Source organism: Grammomys surdaster, unplaced genomic scaffold, assembly GCF_004785775.1.
Source record: "Grammomys surdaster isolate TR1022 unplaced genomic scaffold, NIH_TR_1.0 125603, whole genome shotgun sequence".
Taxonomy (NCBI): Eukaryota; Metazoa; Chordata; class Mammalia; order Rodentia; family Muridae; genus Grammomys; species Grammomys surdaster.
Genome location: NW_021620446.1, coordinates 939,106 through 957,441, shown reverse-complemented (window position 1 = coordinate 957,441; position 18,336 = coordinate 939,106). Strand labels below are relative to the sequence as shown.

The window sequence follows — 18,336 nt, the reverse complement described above, 5'->3', positions numbered from 1 at the left end:
CCCTCCTGCCCTTCTATGGAGCCACCAGGCCTCTGGCCAGACAGAGGAGTCCACCACCCCAGAGCCCAGGATGCTGGTGCCTACCATGAGTGCATCTTCTCGGTTCCACATGAGGGAGAGGCCGGCACGGGAGTAGACCTTGGTGTAGGCATCGTTCTTCTCAATGAGCAGCCCGGAGCTGTAGTGTGGGGTGCTGACCCTGTGGGAGCGACTATGGGGTCACTCACCAATTCATCATCCCAGAACCCACCCACTTGTCCTCATGAGAGTTCTGCTGTCCATAGGGTGCTGAGACCATGGACGTTATCTGGGTGAAGTCAGTCCCAACCTGGCTCCTTACATGGCCAGTCTGTTCTCATCTGAAGCCACAGACTTACTTGGCCAAGCTCAAAGAGGAGGCCAGAAAGCCCTTGTCCTGAGCTAGGTGGATTTCCTTGGAGCATTGCCAGGCCCTTCCGCCTATTTCTCTTCCTGTGTCCTCTCTGAGCCCAGGACAAAGACCTTCCCAGGAGTCCTAATGGCAGTGGGTCTGGGATATCTTGGGAACTGAGCCCCCAACCCTCTCTAGGCCCTCCGTTCAGAGGTATTTCCTCATAGAATCTGTCAGGGTGGGACCCTCAACCCCTGCCCAGCCCATCACCCTGGAGCTGTCCTTATGCCAAGACCCCATCCCACTTCTGTGATGTCCTAGAACTGCCACACAACAGCCCCTGAGCCTCTATCCCTAAGAACCTCAGCCATATCCAACCCACACATGACAGCATGACCCAGGCAGACCAAACAAGGTAAGGGAACACTGGGAGAGCCCGGAGCAGGACACAGAAACCCCTGAAGCAGAAAAAGAGTAAATCTCCAGGAGGCGAACCTGCAGGACAGGAATGCGTTTAAGAGGACCTCATTGTTGCAGAGACAATGCCAGGGAATAATAGGGCAGGGCAAGCAGCCTCTCCCTTCTGAGTTTCTGCAACTTTAGCCTGGGGGGAAAAGCTCTGGCAGCCACCAGCCTAACCTACATGCCCCGCAAGGGAAATCTACAGGGGACTCACTAGGTACCCAAGAATGCTGGTCTACAGGGGGGACCCCTCAGTGTTTGTTGAATGAATCCATAGCTAGCTCAAACCTCAAACTTAGGCATGTACCAGAGCAGAAGAGGGTATCCTGGAGGCTAGCTAAGTTATACAAAATGTTCAGGGGAAAACTTGCTCTGAGAAGTCAGAAGCATCTCCCTAGCTGCTGGGACATGAAAGAAGAGTGGTAATCTCACGCACATGGCCCCGTTCACCACTGCCAGCTTGTGGGTGAGGTAGATGGTGTCGTCCTTGATGGTGATCAGGACAGACTCTATCTGGGAGTGACCCCCAGCCTCGCCCAAGCCCCGCTTCAGGTGCACAGCAAATTCCTTGTAGGAGTCTCGGCAGTCAGAAGCAAAATTGTAATCACAGAGACCAGGGAATCGGAAGACATCGCCGTCAAAAGTTTTGTAGTGGAAGTCACCCCAGGTGCTGCAGACATGGTTTCGGGATCTGGCTTCTGGGAGAACAGTGGGGACACAAGGTGAGACACCCACATGTGAGGAGGGTTTCCCTGAGCCCATTCTCCAAGTTAACCCCAGAGGTCCCCCCAGGGGTATCCACCTGGAGCTCCGACCCAGAGTTTCTGGTCCCCCCTGTAGAATTAGTCTCTGTTAAATATTGGTCACCCCTCTGCATAGACTCTCAGTCAAAGGTGTTAGTTAGTGTGGAGTCCATGCGGGGAGAGAAGGTAGAGGGGCCTTCAGGCAATGTAGTCACTGTCTACCTCAAGTCTCTCAACTGATGCTCCATTTAGCCCCTCTTCACACACTCTTCACCCAGCAAGAGGCTGGAATGGATCCTTCAGTCTTCAAGACTTCCCCCTGGGACATCCCCATCTACAACTTTATTCTGAGGGGACAGAAGTGTCCCATATGGACACCCAGCCCATTCTCCAGAAGCACTGTCTTGCTGAAGGTCCTCTATACCTGCAGCCGTCCTAAGCGTGGCTTCTCCTAGGCATCCAATGCCTTCTCAACTCCCAGGGACAATGGTCCCTCAGGGATCCCAGCTTCTCATCTACCTGGTGTGGGAGCTGACTGGAGACTCCCCCTATTCCAGAAGCCCCTTCCTAACTGCTCTGGACTGCCTTCCCACCCTCATGGCATTCTGCCTGTTCCCTTACCCAGATCACTCAGCCCCTTACCTTTCTGGAGCTCCGAGCCCATGGCTAAGGCCAGGACTAGGCACACAGCCACCAGGCGAGCTAGTGGCAGCCCCATGGTGGCTCACAAGGGTGGCACAGAAGAGCATCCCAGGGCAGGGGTCCAGGACTTATATGCCTAGCGGGCACCCAAGGGCGGAGGATGAGGGAGGTGCAAAGGGTGGGTGGGGCATTTGCTGAGTTATCAGGAAAACAGCTGTGGGGGCTCCATGGGTCCTAGAGAGGAAATATTGATTCAGGTTATCTGAGTTTATCTTTATATGACTCCCTGGGCAAACTTGGCCTTCCTCAGGATGTCATAGCCCCAATTATCCCAATGCCAGCACACACCCCAGGTGAACTCCATTCCTTTAAGCTACAAGCCAGGCCAGTCTCAGGTTGGGAGAGGCAGGAGGTGCCTGCTGGAATTACATCCCACAAGGTCTGCCATACCCCTCTCAATGCTCCCAGGCCCAGCCCCACAACCTCCAACACAGCCTAGATAGAAGAAGGAGCTTTCAGGTGTCCCCCGACTCCGTTCTATCTCTCCACGAGCTGTGTGGGCCGAAATAACCATGATTCCTGATGCACCTCACTTCATGGCATCTGGAGAAGACAAAGAGTGGCAGGAAACCAAGATTCCACAGTGGGTGTCTGACCCCCATTTCATGATCCAGAAGGCAAAAAGCAGTAGCGACGTGGGGGCCACCTGTCTCCGTGGAGCCTGCTGTACTCTACTGAGCTCGGCTAAGTCCACTCTCTAATCCCCTTATGTTCCCAGACTCTGCCAGTCTCTGGAATTACATGTAATTAAAACTTGGGCAGCCCAACTCTCAGTGGAATCATGTCCCCTGGGTACAAGAGGAAGTGGCTTGAGGTCTGGAGCAGCCACACTCTGTGAGAATTAGGTCTGAGCAGAGGGGCTAGCCCCAACCCCAGCAGGTCCTGTCCCTACAGAGTGTCTTGAGGCTAACACTTCTCCCAAAGACATGTGGGGTTGGACAGCCTGTCCTGTGTTTCCTAGCCACAGCTGTTACTCACAGGAGATGATCCTTTGAGTGACTCTGGTGATCTTCAGTCCCTGAGCTTAGCCCAAAGCTGCAGTGGTCTCACCAATGACTGGAAATGCCTCCAGGAACCAGGGTGCTGTGTCAGAGTTGGTAAAAACCACAAACATGAACCTATGAGAGACAACAGTTCCCAAGGTCCACACAGGATGGAGAGGCACAGGAGGCCACCCACGCTGTAGCTGGAGCATAAACTGAGACCTGGGGAGTGTTCCTGCCCTCTACGTTTCCTCTTCCTGAAAACAAAGATAGGAACTGACTGTGGTTAGGGTACACACCATGAATTTAGTCACAAGGTGCCTCAGGCTCCAATTTTGTCCCCAACTTCCAGAGGCGAGTGAGGAGAGATGCATCGATGGTCACAGTCTCCCTGAATGGGGGTGGCATCTCCCTCACTAGACTCTTTCTCCAGGCTCTGAACAAAAGCCACATCCTGGACTAAAAGAGACAATACTGCTATGATAGTGCTGTCCTATGATGCCACCCACCTAGGCCCCTGGGACCTCCGTGCCATCCTAGCTGGAGTCAGAAAGTGTTCCACATATACAAAGACATCAGAGATAAAAAATGATCAAGAGCCTGGGCAGAGGTGGAAGCCAGTCTTCCCCCCACCCCCTTTGTGCCTGTCAGCTCCAGCCTTGCGCCATCCTCCCTACCACGGCTCAGGCATGTGGGAGAACCTGAGTGTGACCTGAGCCCAAAAACATGGGGATTAGGGAACTAGAACCAGCTGGCCCAAGGAAACCATTGTTTGGATTCCCTATGTGGGGCCCTCAGGCTGGCACCATGCCCTGCAGAAACCCAAGGATGGACCTGGCCCCAAGAACCTGTGGTTTTCCATGCCATGCTTTCTCTGCTGTGGTGGGAGTTAGAGGAATTTTGGTCAGACTCATGATGCCCAGGACAGACCTCTAAGCTGAGCTCTGAGAAGCTGGGTCCTCTCTACGTGGAAGAAGTGAGTCCTCCGTGGATGGAGGGAGTAGGTCCTCCCTAGATGAAGAAGCTGGAATCTCCCTTGGTAGAGAAGGTCAACACTGTGTTCCTACTGAATGAAGCAATGGTGACCCCAAGCTGAATGACCTGATACTAACAGACCTCTTGGCCCACTGCAGGATCTCAAGTGGCTTAGATGAGCTTTGATGTCATATAACCCAGCACACGGCTAGACACAGAGGTCAAGCAGCAACCCTAGTGCTTGAGGGAGCTGATGTAAGGACAAATGGCAGCGAAGGCTGTCAAGCTGGAGTGGGTTCATCACCTGCTCAACTGCCAACTTTGATTTTTCGGTGCCCTAGTGAAGGATGAGGACCAGGACAGCCTGGGGGAAGGGAGAGAGGGGCAAGGCTCCTGAAAACAAGACAAACAAGAGCTAGAAAGCACTGAGGGGCCACACAGAAGCCAACACACCTGTAGACAGATTCTCAGACCACGCTGGATGTGACAAACACACCGAGGATGGCTTTATCCACTGATCAACCCTCCTCAGTGCTGGGGTCTGATGGGCAGCTCCCATGGCCTCAAAGCTCAGTTTCCCACTCTCTGCTCCCGAGGCCTCTACCCCATCTCCTTGCAGCTTTCCCTCAGGACTGTGATGAAGGAAAGGAGACATTAATACTTTGAGGAAGCTTCTGGGCAATGACACAGTCTTCAACAAGGATGTGGTGGCCGGGGTGAGAATGACTGCCCCGCCCCATCACAGGTGGACGCTGCTGGACAGCAGACTTCCTGCTCAGTCCTTAAGTTAGACTAGAACTGAAACCAACAGTGGACAGGGTCCCAGGCACCCTGGGCCTTCTTCTGCCGGCCCCACGCCCTGCAGTGTTTACCTGGACAAGATACTGTTCCTAGGAACAGCACAAAATTTACAGCCTTGACTGCAGGGAGGAAGCAGCAAAGACGTCACAGGCTCCTAGAGTGAAGGTTCTGCTCTGCCTATCCACACATTGACTCATCCGGAAGCGGGGGGGTGGGGGGGAAGGAGAAGGCCTATGAGAGGAGAAGGGAGAGGGAGGCGGAAGACCAGATGAGGGAAGAGAAAAGAAGGAGTCTTTCTCCAAATAACGATCATCCAAGCCCCAGTCCCGTTCTCAGCGGCCTTGTGTGAGGGTTTCTGCTGTCTGTCAGCATGGCTGAGCCTCGGCACCCAGTGTTTGGTCAGACACTAGTCTTGATGTTTCCATGAAGGTAGGGTTTTGTTTTGTTTTGTTTTTCCAAATGTGAGCGTGGTCCTCCCAGAGTGGGTAGTAAAAAGACTAAGGTCTAAGAGGAGAGAGGAGGCTACCTCCAGCTCTGTCTCCCACTTGCTGACTTCCCTTCAGATTTCAGAACTCAACAGCCCCACCATTTCATGAGCCATTTCTTAAAGTAACGCTTGCCTCTATGTGTACACAAACACACACCCTGTTGCTTCGGTTTCCCTGAAGAACCCTGACTAATGCATCCTGCACAACACAAACCCTCCTCACTCAGGATGGGAGGCAGCCATACAGTCCGTCCAGTCTGCCCCTCTGTGAGCTCCCTGCCCCAGAAAGCTCCTCCCTCCTCCATACCCCATTTTGACCTCATGTTACCTCACTGACTTCTACTGGGTCAGCCATATATATGGTCTCAGGCCATCCTCACACAATGCTCTGTGGTCAGTTTGATTACTAGCACCTGTAACAGAAACTGAATTACTGAAGGTCTTATGTCTCAGTTGCCTTCAGTCTCTCTGGGCACAGGAGACAAGGCTGACTTAACACTGCTGACCATTGTCCCTGCCTCTTGCCATCCTGTCCAGCATCCAACACCAGACTAGCAAACCCCAGACAGCTGGCCTTAACTGAAGTGGGAAGCTAGTGATTCCCACCATGGTAACCAGGGCCCTCCATGAGAAGTCACAGTTCTCAGCCCTTCTGGATTCCTAAAGGAGACCTCAGCCCCAGACACACAAGGACAAAGCAAGCAGAAAGTTCTGGGTCTAGACCCACACTGCCAGGCATCTGTCACACAGCCATCTCTGCAGATCCTCCTCTGAAACATGAGAAAGACAAGCTCCAATACCGCAAATCTGGTCAGAGAGTATACAGTATGGATGGGTGGGTTGGTGTGTGAATGAGCGGCTGATGAGTGAGTGAGTGGTGGATAGATGTCTGAATGACTGAGTAGGTAGTGGGTAGATGAGTGGGTAGTGGGTGAGTGGGTGGGTATATAGGTAGGTCTTTTATGTTTGAAATTGGAAGGGATTTTGATCGAGGTTGCATTGAACACATAGATCAGTTTGGAAGAAACAGCAATCAGAAAGCTCGGTCTCCCAGCCTGTGGCTCTGTGTAGGCCTGTATTTCGCTCTTGGTTCTCTCAGCAACACTTGTCATATTTTTTCTTCAGTATTTCATATTTTTGATACTTCTGTGATAGGTTCATTCCTGTATCAAATGGCTTGGTGCTAAGATATAGAGACATAGAAAACATGTAACTCCAACATATAACAAGGACACATACTCCATTGTGTTCATAGCAGCCTTATTTATATTAGCCAGAAGCTGGAAAGAACCCAGACGTTCTTTGACAGAAGAATGGATACAGAAAATGTGGTACATTTACACAATGGAGTATTACTCAGTTTTAAAAACATTGAATTCATGAAATTCTTAGGTAAATGGATGATACTAGAAAATATCATCCTGAGTGAGGTAACCCAATCACAAAAGAACACACATGGTATGTACTCACTGATAAGTGGATATTAGCCCAAAAGCTTGGAATACCCAAGATAAAATTCACAGACCACATGAAGCTTAAGAAGAAGGAAGACCAAAATGTGGGTGCTTTGGTCCTTCTTAGAAGAGGGAACAAAATACTCACAGGAGCAAATACAGAGACAAAGTGTGAAGCAGAGACTGAAGGAAAAGCCATCCAGGGACTGCCCCACCTGGGGATTCATCCCATATACAGTCACCAAACGCAGACACCATTGTGGATGCCAAGAAGTGCATGCTGACAGGAGCCTGATATAGCTGTCTCCTGAGAGGCTCTGCCAGAGCCTGACAAATACAGAGGTAGATGCTTGCAGCCAACCATTAGACTAAACATGGGGTCCCCAGTAGAGGAGTTAGAGAAAGGACTGAAGGAGCTGAAGGGGTTTGCAACCTCATAGGAAGAACAACAATATCAACCAACCAGACTCCCCAGAGCTCCCAGAGATTAAACCATCAACCAAGGAGTACACATGGAGGGACCCACGGCTCCAGCCACATATGTAACAGAGGACAGCCTTGTCAGGCATCAGTGGGAAAAGAGATCCTTGGTCCTGTGAAGGCTCGATGCCCAGTGTAGGGGAATGTGAGGAAGGGGAGGAGGAGTGGGTGGGTGAGTGGGGGGAAACCCTCATAGAAGCAGGGGGTAGGGTATAGGGGGGTTGGGGGGAACCAGGAAAGGGGATAACATTTGAAATGTAAATAAAGAAAATATCCAATAAAAAAATAGAAGAAAACATATAACACAATATTGCCCATGTTAGCTATTGTTAAATACACAGCTCAGGAGCTATTGGATGTCCTCACCATCCTGTGTGGTTGTCACCACCACTCACCTTGAGAATTTTTTTTATCTTGAAAAAAAAAAAACAAAACAAAAAACAAACTAAATTCTCCCCTGGAGAAATGGCTCAGCAGTAATAGCACACACTGTTTTGCAGAGGAACTGAGTTGGGTTCACAGCACCCACATAAGTGACTCACACTCACTAGTAACCCCAGTTCCAGGGGATGTGACACCCTCTCTGACCTCTGTGTACACTGCACTCAAGCATGTGCACATCCCAACGCTGACACACACATACATACAGATAAATAAAAATAAAATATTTTGCCAGGCAGTTGTGGAGCACACCTTTAACCCCAGCACTCAGGAAGCAGAGACAGGTGAACCTCTGAGGTCACGCCAGCCTGGTCTACAGAGTGAGTCCAGGACAACCAGGTCACAGGCTCCACTCACAGCCCCTCCAGGCTCCAGCCCCAAGCAATCATTAGTCTACTTTCCTGTGGCCTCTCTCTTGACAATTCTGGGGATGTCTGTAAGTGGGGAGGTGCCGCGTCCCTTCTGGCGTGCTTCACTGAGTATGGTGGCCTTAATGCCACCCATTCTGTGACACTTCAGAAGTTCCCTCCTTTGTAGGGCTAGATAATATTTTATTGTATACATAAGCCAGGTTTTTTTTTCTTATCTGTTCACCTATTAATGGATACTAGGGTTGTTCCCACAGTTCATCTGTCATCCTTTTTGCTGTTTTCAATCTCAGTGTACAAGTATCTTAGGACTCTGCTTTAGATTCTTCTGTTTCCAATCAATAAAGAGAATTTCTGTATTGTATAGGGATTCTACACTTAACTTTTCGAAGGACCACCAGATTCTTGTCATTTTACACTCTCATCAAAGTGCACAGAAGATCCAGTTCCCCTTCCTTTCTTCCTTCCTTCCTTCCTTCCTTCCTTCCTTCCTTCCTTCCTTCCTTCCTTCCTTTTTCACCCCATAGCCACCTGTCCCCAGCTGTCCAAGAACTTGTTTTGTAGACCAGGCTGGCCCTGAACTTTGAGATCCACCAGCCTCTGACTCCCCGGTGCTGGTACTAAAGCAGTGCCGCCACCACTTGGAAGTTCCAATTTCTAACATTCTTACCAACACTTACAGGTTTGCTTGTTTGTTTGCTTTTTATGTGTGTGCATGCCTGCATGCGTGTATGCATGCACGCACAACTGTGTGTGTGTGTGTGTATGACAGAGGCCTGAAAAAGGTGTTAGGTTCCCTGTCATTGGAGTCATAGGTGGTTGTAAGCCATCTATGTGGGTGCTCAGAATTAAACCTGGGTCTTTAGCAAGAGCAGCACATATTCTTAACCACTGGGCCATCTTGAGACAGTCTCTCGCTGAGCCTGGAACTCGGCATTTCAGTGAGCTGGTTGGGCAGGGAGGCAGTGGAATCTTCCAGTCTCTGCTGGCTCAGTACTGGAGCTACAGGCACATGCCAGCACATCTGGATTCTACAGTGCCGAGGATCCAAGCTCAGATTCTCGAGTTCATGCAGCAGGTACTCTAGTCACTGAGTTATCTCCTCGCCTTCACTAACTGGTATTTTCCCAGTGATAAATGGTACCAGGAATGTTTCCTATCCTTGGCCATCATATCCTTTATACACTTCTCAGACAATTCACTGTAGAAATGTCTATTCAAGCTCTTTGCCCATTTTCAACAATCTAAAGCTAGTTAATTGATCTAAGATTCCTACATCCTTGATGATCTCACTTATCCACTATAGTGGCTTTTTCCAAATTTGTATTGTCCGAGATGGATAATCATGTCACCTGTGAATAGTGGTGGCTTCTCATCCTTTCCAATCAGTTATCTGTATTCGTTTCCCTCCGTGGGTACACACACTGTGATTCCCAGTACAGTGTTGATGGGAAGCGAGGAAAGCAGACACCCTGGCCTTGCCCTTGATCTCTGGAATTCACTCTGCCCTCTAACGTCCTGGCAGCCCTGGCCTTGTTGATACCCTTTACCTGAATAAGGAAGTTCTTTTCTATATTTAACTCATGAGTTTTTACCAGGAATATGTGTTGTATTTCTGCAAGAGTGCTTTTCTGACTTTATTGTGAGGGTTGTATAGCTTTGGGTCTGTCAGTACGTAGAATGACACTGGTTTCGAGCATTAAGCCATTATGCCTTCCTGACTAGAGTATATCTGATTACATTTTTACATTTTATTTTATTAATTGATTTTGATTTTAGACCATTTTTGACATGTGCAATGCGAACTGACCATTCTCACCCTCCCCTGTCATATCTTAAGAGTTTTGGAGTTAATTTGTCAACATTTAGAATTTTTGACTCTGTGTTCATGATGGGGGGGGGAGGGTATGGGTCCAGGTATGTTTGGTTTTTTTTATCTCAATTCCTTTACATTTTATCTAATGTATATGGTGTGTGCCTGTTTGTCTGTATGTGTATTATGTGCCCTCGGTGACTATAAAGGCCAGGAGAGGGCATTGGATCCCCCGGAACTGGAGTTACAGGCAGTAGTAAACCTTCTTATGTAGGCGCTAGGAATAGAACTCTGGTCTTCTGCAAGAGCTCAGAGCAGTCTTTACCTTTCCGTCATCTCTCTAGCTCCATTTTTAGTTCTTATGATGTCTTTGTGTGCTACTTAAGTTCCTTGGAGAAAGAACTGAAAGAATTCAGTCCTTTTCAAATTTTTGAGTTGTTTGATCTCTTCCCCAAATATTCAGTAGAATTCACCAATGACAACATCTGAGCCGGGGGTTCCTCTTATGAGAGAAGCATTTGTTGTTTTCTTTTTGCTTTGATTTTAATAACAGTTCAATCCCTTTGAAATCTAGGGTTAGTCTGGTCTTTGATACAATATGTGCACTTTGATACACTGTATCCTCTCAGAACTCTCCCATTCCACCTAAACTGCTAAATTCGCTGTGGTGACTCTATTCATGCTATCCCCTTAATGTCCTTCAGTGACTGTAGTCTGTAGTGACATCGCCACCCCTTTGTCCTCTCTTTTCTTCTAGCAGTCTGGCTTATCAGTCTTGTTAATCTTTTTAAGGTATTTGGTTTTGGTTTCATGGATTTTTCTCTGTTTTATCATTTTTCAAGGATTTATCTTTTTCTGCTACTTTGGAGTAATTTGATATTGCTCTCCTTCCCTGGTTTTCATGGTAGAAGGCCGCTCACTGGCTGGAGACCTCCTGTTCCAATGCAGCAGTTAGTGTTGTAAGGTTCCCCTAAACACTGCTTTGGTGGCATCCCACAAGTCACCACACTGCTCCCAGCTGAGACACACACTGAGTTTCTCTCTCTTTGTCTGTTCGCTGGCCTCTCTAACATTGGTACCTTGTACCAACCTTGAGAACCCATTCAAGGTCCAGTGCTTTCCAGTGAAGGAAAGAAAACCTCAACAAAGGGAACCAATGAGTAGAATGACCACCCAGGTGCTGGAGGAGTAAGGTGGAGTCTGAGGTCCCTGGCAAGATGAGCATAAGGAAGCAACTTCTACTCCCAGGTCCTGGAAAACAAAATGAAAGCCATGGGGCTACGATAATTTAGGAACAAAAGGCAAGGAGGGGTTCCTGTGAGGGTGCAGCAAACTGGTTCAGGAAGTTTCAAAAGAAGCTTCCTTGCATATCTAAAGGGCCTTTGAAAGAAGTAAAAATAAAATAAAAGAAAATCCCTCTCTTCCCACCACTCACCATTGCCTTCTAGGATGCCATCAGCCAGGGAGGCTGAAAATTTGTAAAATTCCAGCCATGTACATCAGTTAGCTACCACTGCATAACAAAGTTATCTGAAACCAATGGTTTCAAACATTTAGCGGTAAATACTTGAAAAATAGATGGACAGATGATTGGAGAATGTGTTGCTATGTGCACAAACTTGTATGTACAGCTATTTTCTTGTTTCTAGACATATCTTAGAACCAGATTATCCTCCTGGAAGAGGAACCAGGCTCTTTGGAGAAGCAGTTGAGTCTCTTAGAAAGGAAATGAGAACTCTGCAGTATTTCATGCAAGAGAGGTAAATAACGGCCATGCTGTGAAGAATCCTGGCAGGTGTCACCTTAGCCAAGGGATCAAGGCTCACATGCCAGCAACAGACTGACAATGTCATGTCATACGCTCTAACACACGACACTGAGGTGAGCTCATGGCTCCCATGCACTCTTGTAAAATCCCCTGTACAGCTCCAAATTTATGATTTTACTTTTACCTTTTTTATTTTATTAGCTTGAGGGTGTGAGTGTATACCACTGGAGGTGTGTAGAAGTCAGAGGGAAACTTGTGGGAGTCCACGCTCTCCTACTACATCCAAAGATCAAACTCACGTCATCAGGCTTGGCAGCAAGTTCCTATACCATCTACGCCACCTCTCTAGCCCACAACTCTAATTTTAATCAGGAGCAAACATGCACCAAATTCATATGATGGGACAGCCTCCACATACCTGGTCATTGCTTTCCGTGGGTGTCAAGATCATGAAAGAAGAGGGCAAGGATGAGAGGGGACAGAAGAGACAGGAATGTTCTGTAGCCCATGGTTTGGTGGAACAGAGGACCTCTTGGTGAAATGTCTTAGCTCACCAGGTCACCTAGTGTCCCTGCCAGGTGGTACCCACAGAGCCTGGCAGCATGGAAACCCTGCAGTGCAGTATCCCTGCTGACCTGGGAGACTGGCACCAGGCTTCCCAGAGGAAGGGCACCACCTGATCCTCTGCATCATGGATGGTTAGTGATAGGTTCCCATCAGTATCCTAGACATGAGTGTCAGGAGCCATTTGCTGCTTCTCTGAATCAGAGAGGGAAAAAGAGAGAGAAAAATCAGCCTGCTAGGCAGAGTCAAGGCAGGTCAGGGTCTGTTGGCAGATTTTCTGGCCTGCTGAGGCATGGAATGATAAGAGGAGGTTCACCTGAGGCTCAAGGCAAAGGGATAAAGATTCTATTGACCTTGGTGGAAGGAATAGGGAGGTTTTGGAATGGGAACAGATGTCTTATGTGTATACCTCAGCAAATTGTTTCTGTTAGCTTGTGGCTTTGCTTCCCTTGGTCCTGTAGTCTTGATAAGAAGACTATAAGAAATACACTTGCTGCTGGTGTGATAATGACCTGCAGCCCTCCCATATCTGTCTCTTGCATCTTCTTTCTGCCTTTCCTATAATCAGTCTCACTTCCCCAGTCATGGTTCATTCGTTGACTGATTGGCTGGCTCTGGCACATAAGGTTGCTTTTTCTACCCACAGAACTGTATATCACTGTTCATGTGAACCCAACAGCATCTCATTCACCTACTGTCCAACATACCTGCTGCCAAAAGCTTCCTCTCATAGGCAGAGGAGTATAGGAAGGGCTGCATCCGCAAGCCACCACCCTCCTGCTAGAAGACTCATTGCCCAGGAGCAGATAATTTGATATAAAGGGAGAGCAGTCCACTAAAGAATAGCTATGGGCCTGGGTGGGAGCCATCAGAGGCTGGGGGAGTGTGCCAGGCATCTCGCATCCAACTGGATGTCTCCATGATTGCGGTATACAGGTCTGGGGGCCAAGGGCTGATGTCACAGCAGCATCCTTGCCACCACACTAGATACCTACTCATAAAATGCTACTGCCCACTCACTGTCATGAGGCCCACTTCTTGCTCGAGGGACACTCAGCCAGGGCAGTGGTGTTGGCAATGTGGAAACAGACACCAAGGCTGCTGCTGAGTTTACAGGAAGAGTGTAAAGCCTCTGTGTGGGCTGTGGTGTGAGTCCTCACAGTCCTGGCTACTCAAGGGAACCTGTATAGCTGCATGAAACAGCAGAAAGACAGCAGGAGGGATCCAGCTATAGCCAGAACTAGACCAAATGGACTGCAAACCCAAAACAGGAAGAGATACATTTTACAGACTTTTTAAATAGGATACTTTTACTTATTCTTTGACAATTTCATATATGTAAACAATGTATTTATATCATATCCACTCCTATCTCCTCTCCCATTCTTTCAGGCACCCTAGATGAGAGATGCAGAGAGCAAAACTGTCAGTAAACTGGCCCCATAGCTGTAGATTGTAAGAAAGAAGTCTATGGTCCATTTTCAGTGTGAGATGCACTTAGAGCTCACCAGAGAGTCACAGATACACAGGAGCCACTAGGCCTCTGTCCTCCCTAGTTGGCAACTGTGGCCTGATTGTCTAGGCTCTCAGTTCATCCTAGGGTTGAAAAGTCACAGGCAACCAGGTAGTGATGGTGCACACCTTTAATACCAGCATTTTGGAGGCAGATCTCTGTGAGTTCAAAGTTGGCCTGGTCTACATAGTGGTTTTCAGGATAGCCAGAGCTACATAGTAGGATCTTGTGTCAAAAAGGAAACAAAGAAAGGAAAGAAAGAAGGAAGGAAGGAAAGAGGGAGGGAAGGAGGAAAGAAGGGAGGAAGGAAGGAAGGAAGGGAGGGAGGGAGGGAGGGAGGGAGGGAGGGAGGAAGGAAGGAAAGAAGGAAGAGAAAAAAATGTGACAGGATAAGAAAAGCAGTGAATCTCAAACCCTGAGACATACATTCTATGAAGCTTTGTGTCCTGAACTAACCGGATGAGGGTCTGGGGAGGGGGCTACACTAGACACTGGGAAATTGCACACCCCCACCAAGAACTCAGCCAGTTACAGATTCAGAGGGTAGAGAAGTGCAACTAGGAATTTAAAACTTCGTTTTGTGCTAACAGCAGTGTGCCAGCTGTTCCCATCTTCTCCCTAAGCTGACACACAACTTTGCAAAGTAGAAAGATAAAATGCTCCACACTTTCACTCTCTGAGTCCCCAGGACTCTTATTGTGATGTGAGCGTCATTGTTTCTCAGAAACTAAACTCAGTTAGTCAGAGGAGAACCTGGGGTCCCTGAAGGAAGAACTCAGAAGTCGCTGAGAATGCTGTTAGTGTTTCTCAGATCTTCCCAACACCCCAGGATAACTGTGTACTGTCAGACCCTTGGGGCCCGCCAGGCTTGGCTCTGGACACCTCCCACACTGTAGCTCAGGGAGCAAGGCATTCTATAAAGCTCAGCATAGGTTGACACTGCAGCTGCCCATCCTTGGATACCATCTCTTTCTGCAGTGCACCCTGGGAGAAGACAATGCATACACAGCTTCCCCCCTCCCTGAACCCTTCCTCCACCCTCGCAATGGCCAAGTGGCACTTACTCAAAAATCAAAAGCCCATTCCCAAGTGTACAAGCTTTAATCAAGAAAATATAAAGTAAAACGAGACCTTGAGTTTGCCTCTTAATCTGTAATGGCATTTTATTTAAGATGGGAGTATCTTACCCTGTAACTTAGGCTAGCTCTAACTCACTATATGGCCCAGATTGGTCTCAAACTCATGACAATTCTCAGATGCAATGATTGTAAAAGAAGGTGTTTCTAGAGTGTTCCCTTGGGGTACGAGGAAGCATGGTTTGGGGGACATGACAGTAGTAAATGCCAGCAGTAGCACTGTGGAGTGGGGGTATTCCCAGTGTCTCTCTAAAAATGTCATACTAGGAAGTGAGCAACCAGAAGTAGCCTGAAGCCTTTCCAGTCTGCTGCTGCCCAGCTGTCCAGCAGTCCAGCCGAAGGCCCTGGGTGAATGAAGGGCCATACAACTGTGCCATGGAATATTCCAGAACCATTAAAATCATGTTCCTAGTGAACTTGCTGTTGGGAGAAAAGGGCTATAAAGCAATCTAAGGCAATAATTAGTGTGGCTTCCGTACTAACGGAGAAAGGATTCACAAACACAAATCATCTTTGCCACCAGGCCAGGTGCACCCATTATTAGCCACTACCCAGGACAACTGTGCCTGCCTTAGGACAAAGCCACATTGTCTAGGTGGTCAGCTAGCCCTATGACATTGCAAGTATGCTTCATGTCACTGAGGTGTGCCCTTCACCATGGTGAACAAAAAAAAAAAAAAAAAAAAAAAAAACATTGAGACAGGGTGAAACTGTGTATCCCTGATGGCCCCTTGCTCACAGTCCTTATGCCTCAGTTTCACTGCGGGAACTGCAGGAGTAAGTCATCACAAGTGACAAAATCCAATCCCACCAGACCAGAACAATATTTCTACCAGAGGGGTTGCTGGCTTGAGACCTCAGTGCAGGATGGGGAGATGCAGAATCCTTTCTAACACTTCCCTGCACTCTACCCACTGCTCTGCTGCATTCGAGGTCCTGTAGACTCAGTGTGATGTCGTGTATAAAGAGAATCAGGGCAGAGAGCGTTCCCTAAATTATCAGGGACTGCAACTTGCACCTGCATCTAGCATTGCCCAGCTCCTACAGTGAACATCCATAGTGTTCTATGCAGCATAGTGCCATATCTTGCACCTCCATCACTCCTGGTCTATGGGTTAATGGCCCCCAAGCTTCACAGCTGTGAACAGGGCAGTACAGGCATCATTCACAAAGATGAGAAGGTCCAGCCTCCACTCAGGGGTTACTTGAGGCCATAAATGCTTGAATCTCACACCTTGGTCTTACTTAATAAGATTAAATAGTACAATAAAGGAAGAAGACCATAAAGATGGTAAATGCCTACCTGGTGGCCTGGCACAGCTCCACATCCTCACCAGTCCAATGGCATGGAGTCCAGAAGTCCTGCCCTGAGTCCAGCCTGAAACTGAAACTGTGAGACCTCATCCTGCATCTCTGCCAGAGGTCCAGACTGTATTCAGGACTTGATTCAGAGACACAGGGCCTTTAGAACCACTGGGCCCTAGAGAGCTCACAGCAGGCTTTAAATGTCCTTCTGAGGACAAAGTAGCAGGTCCCCATGCCTTAGACATGTCATCCAGGGATATGGCTCACTAGGACCAAAGGAGGTGACAAGGTAGGTGCAGAAACCTGAGGTTCAGGCCTCCAGTTGAGGTGGCAATTGTGTCCTCACCTGCAAACCCCCCTTTGAGGCTCAGGGCATCTAAGCTAATCCCCAGAGACCCTCCAAGGGTAAACTCCAAGCTAGAAAGCCACAGATCACACTCTAACATCCACCATTGGGGAGGCTGAGATAAGATGGCTGAGTGTCTGAGGCCACCTTGGACTACATAATGAGTTCCAGGCCAGCTAAGGCTACAGTGAGACCCAAGGAGAGAAAGGAATGGGGAGGGAGAGAAATTAGGATGGAGTATCAGGGACCGGGGCATGGCTCACTAGAAAGTTAGTTTCTGCCTGAGAAGGTGGAATGTTCTGAAAATAGATGGTGAGGCTAGCCCTATGACATTGCAAACATGCTTCATGTCACTGAGGTGTGCCCTTCACCATGGTGAACAAAAAAAATTTGAGACAGGGTCAAACTGTGTATCCCTGGTGGCCTCTTGCTCATAGTCCTCATGTTTCAGTTTCATTGCAGGAACTGCAGGTGTAAGTCATCACAAGTGACAAAAACTGAAATTTTAATAGTTAAGTAACTTATGTCTGTGTATGCCTGAGTGTGGATATGCACATATGTATGTGTACCTACAATGGCCAGAAGAGGGCACAAGATCCCCCAGAGCTAGACGGTATGTATAGGCAGCTGTGATCCTGCCCATGTGAGTGCTGGGAACTGAACTTGGGTCCTCTGTAAGAGCAGTATATGCTCTTAACCACTGAGCCTTCTATCTAGGCTCCAAAATAAAGAAATGTAAGAGATAAAAGCCATTTTAAATAATAAATAAATACATAAAATACAAAGTGGCCAGCCATAAACTGAGATCCATGGAGGAAGCACCCAGAAGAGGGGCAGTTCTGTCACATGGACACTATAATGGGCTCAGTGGCCTTACTGTCCCTAAGATGGAGTAGGACACTGCAGCATACAATCTCCTCAGTCTCAGGACTCTGGGACACTTGTACAGAGTGCTGGTCTTTGGAGTACATGGGTAAGATCTTGATATTTTGCCCTATTTCACATTAAAACAGAAAATTGCAAAATGTATTATTCACTTCAATTAATAATAAGTACATTATGCACCAACACACATAAAACACTTTCATGAAAAAGGTCACAATTTTATTTTCCAAGACAAGAATGTTGAGGAGCTGAGAGACGAACAGGACTCTTGTTTTGTTTGGGGGTTTTGTGTTTCCAAGGCCAGGCTCCACCCCAGGCAGCGGGGCTCCTTTCCCAGTGCTGATGCCATCTACCAGAACACCAGGCCTTGGGGCAAGGGTGAGAGGAAGTGTGCTCCACCCAAGTCTGCAGTGGGAGGGACCACCTTGGCACCTCCTTGGTCATTGAGGAACCCCATGAACAGTTCTCACCTAGGAGAGGTCCCATGTGCTAACACTGCCTGCGTGTGGAATGTTCACTGTCACCAACATCGTCACTTCTCCCCTCAGAAAGTCTTCAGCCTGGGAAGCCACCTTGGCACAGAATTCATATTTTTCTCTAGAAAGCCCAGATTTATCACAGCCACTAAGCCCATCAGCTGTCTTCACTAGGTCCATTGTGAGAGAGATTTTTTTCCAAGGGGCTGGATGTGAGCAATCTACCCACTACAGCAAGAGGCTCTTCCGCCCCAACCCAGTCCC

At 48.3% G+C, this 18,336-nt stretch overlaps 1 protein-coding gene across 1 annotated transcript in view; it reads right to left on the bottom strand.

Annotated features, from left to right (window-relative positions):
- Muc2 (mucin 2, oligomeric mucus/gel-forming) overlaps positions 1 to 2,293 on the bottom strand; it is a 28,056-nt gene extending 25,763 nt beyond the window's left edge. The window contains exons 1-3 of the mRNA XM_028786857.1: positions 2,218 to 2,293; positions 1,269 to 1,530; positions 85 to 199 (exon numbers count right to left, since the gene is read on the bottom strand). Coding sequence (XP_028642690.1) covers positions 85 to 199; positions 1,269 to 1,530; positions 2,218 to 2,293 — 453 coding nt within the window. The remainder of the gene's footprint in view (positions 1 to 84; positions 200 to 1,268; positions 1,531 to 2,217) is intronic.
- Between the last annotated feature and the right edge of the window lie 16,043 nt (positions 2,294 to 18,336).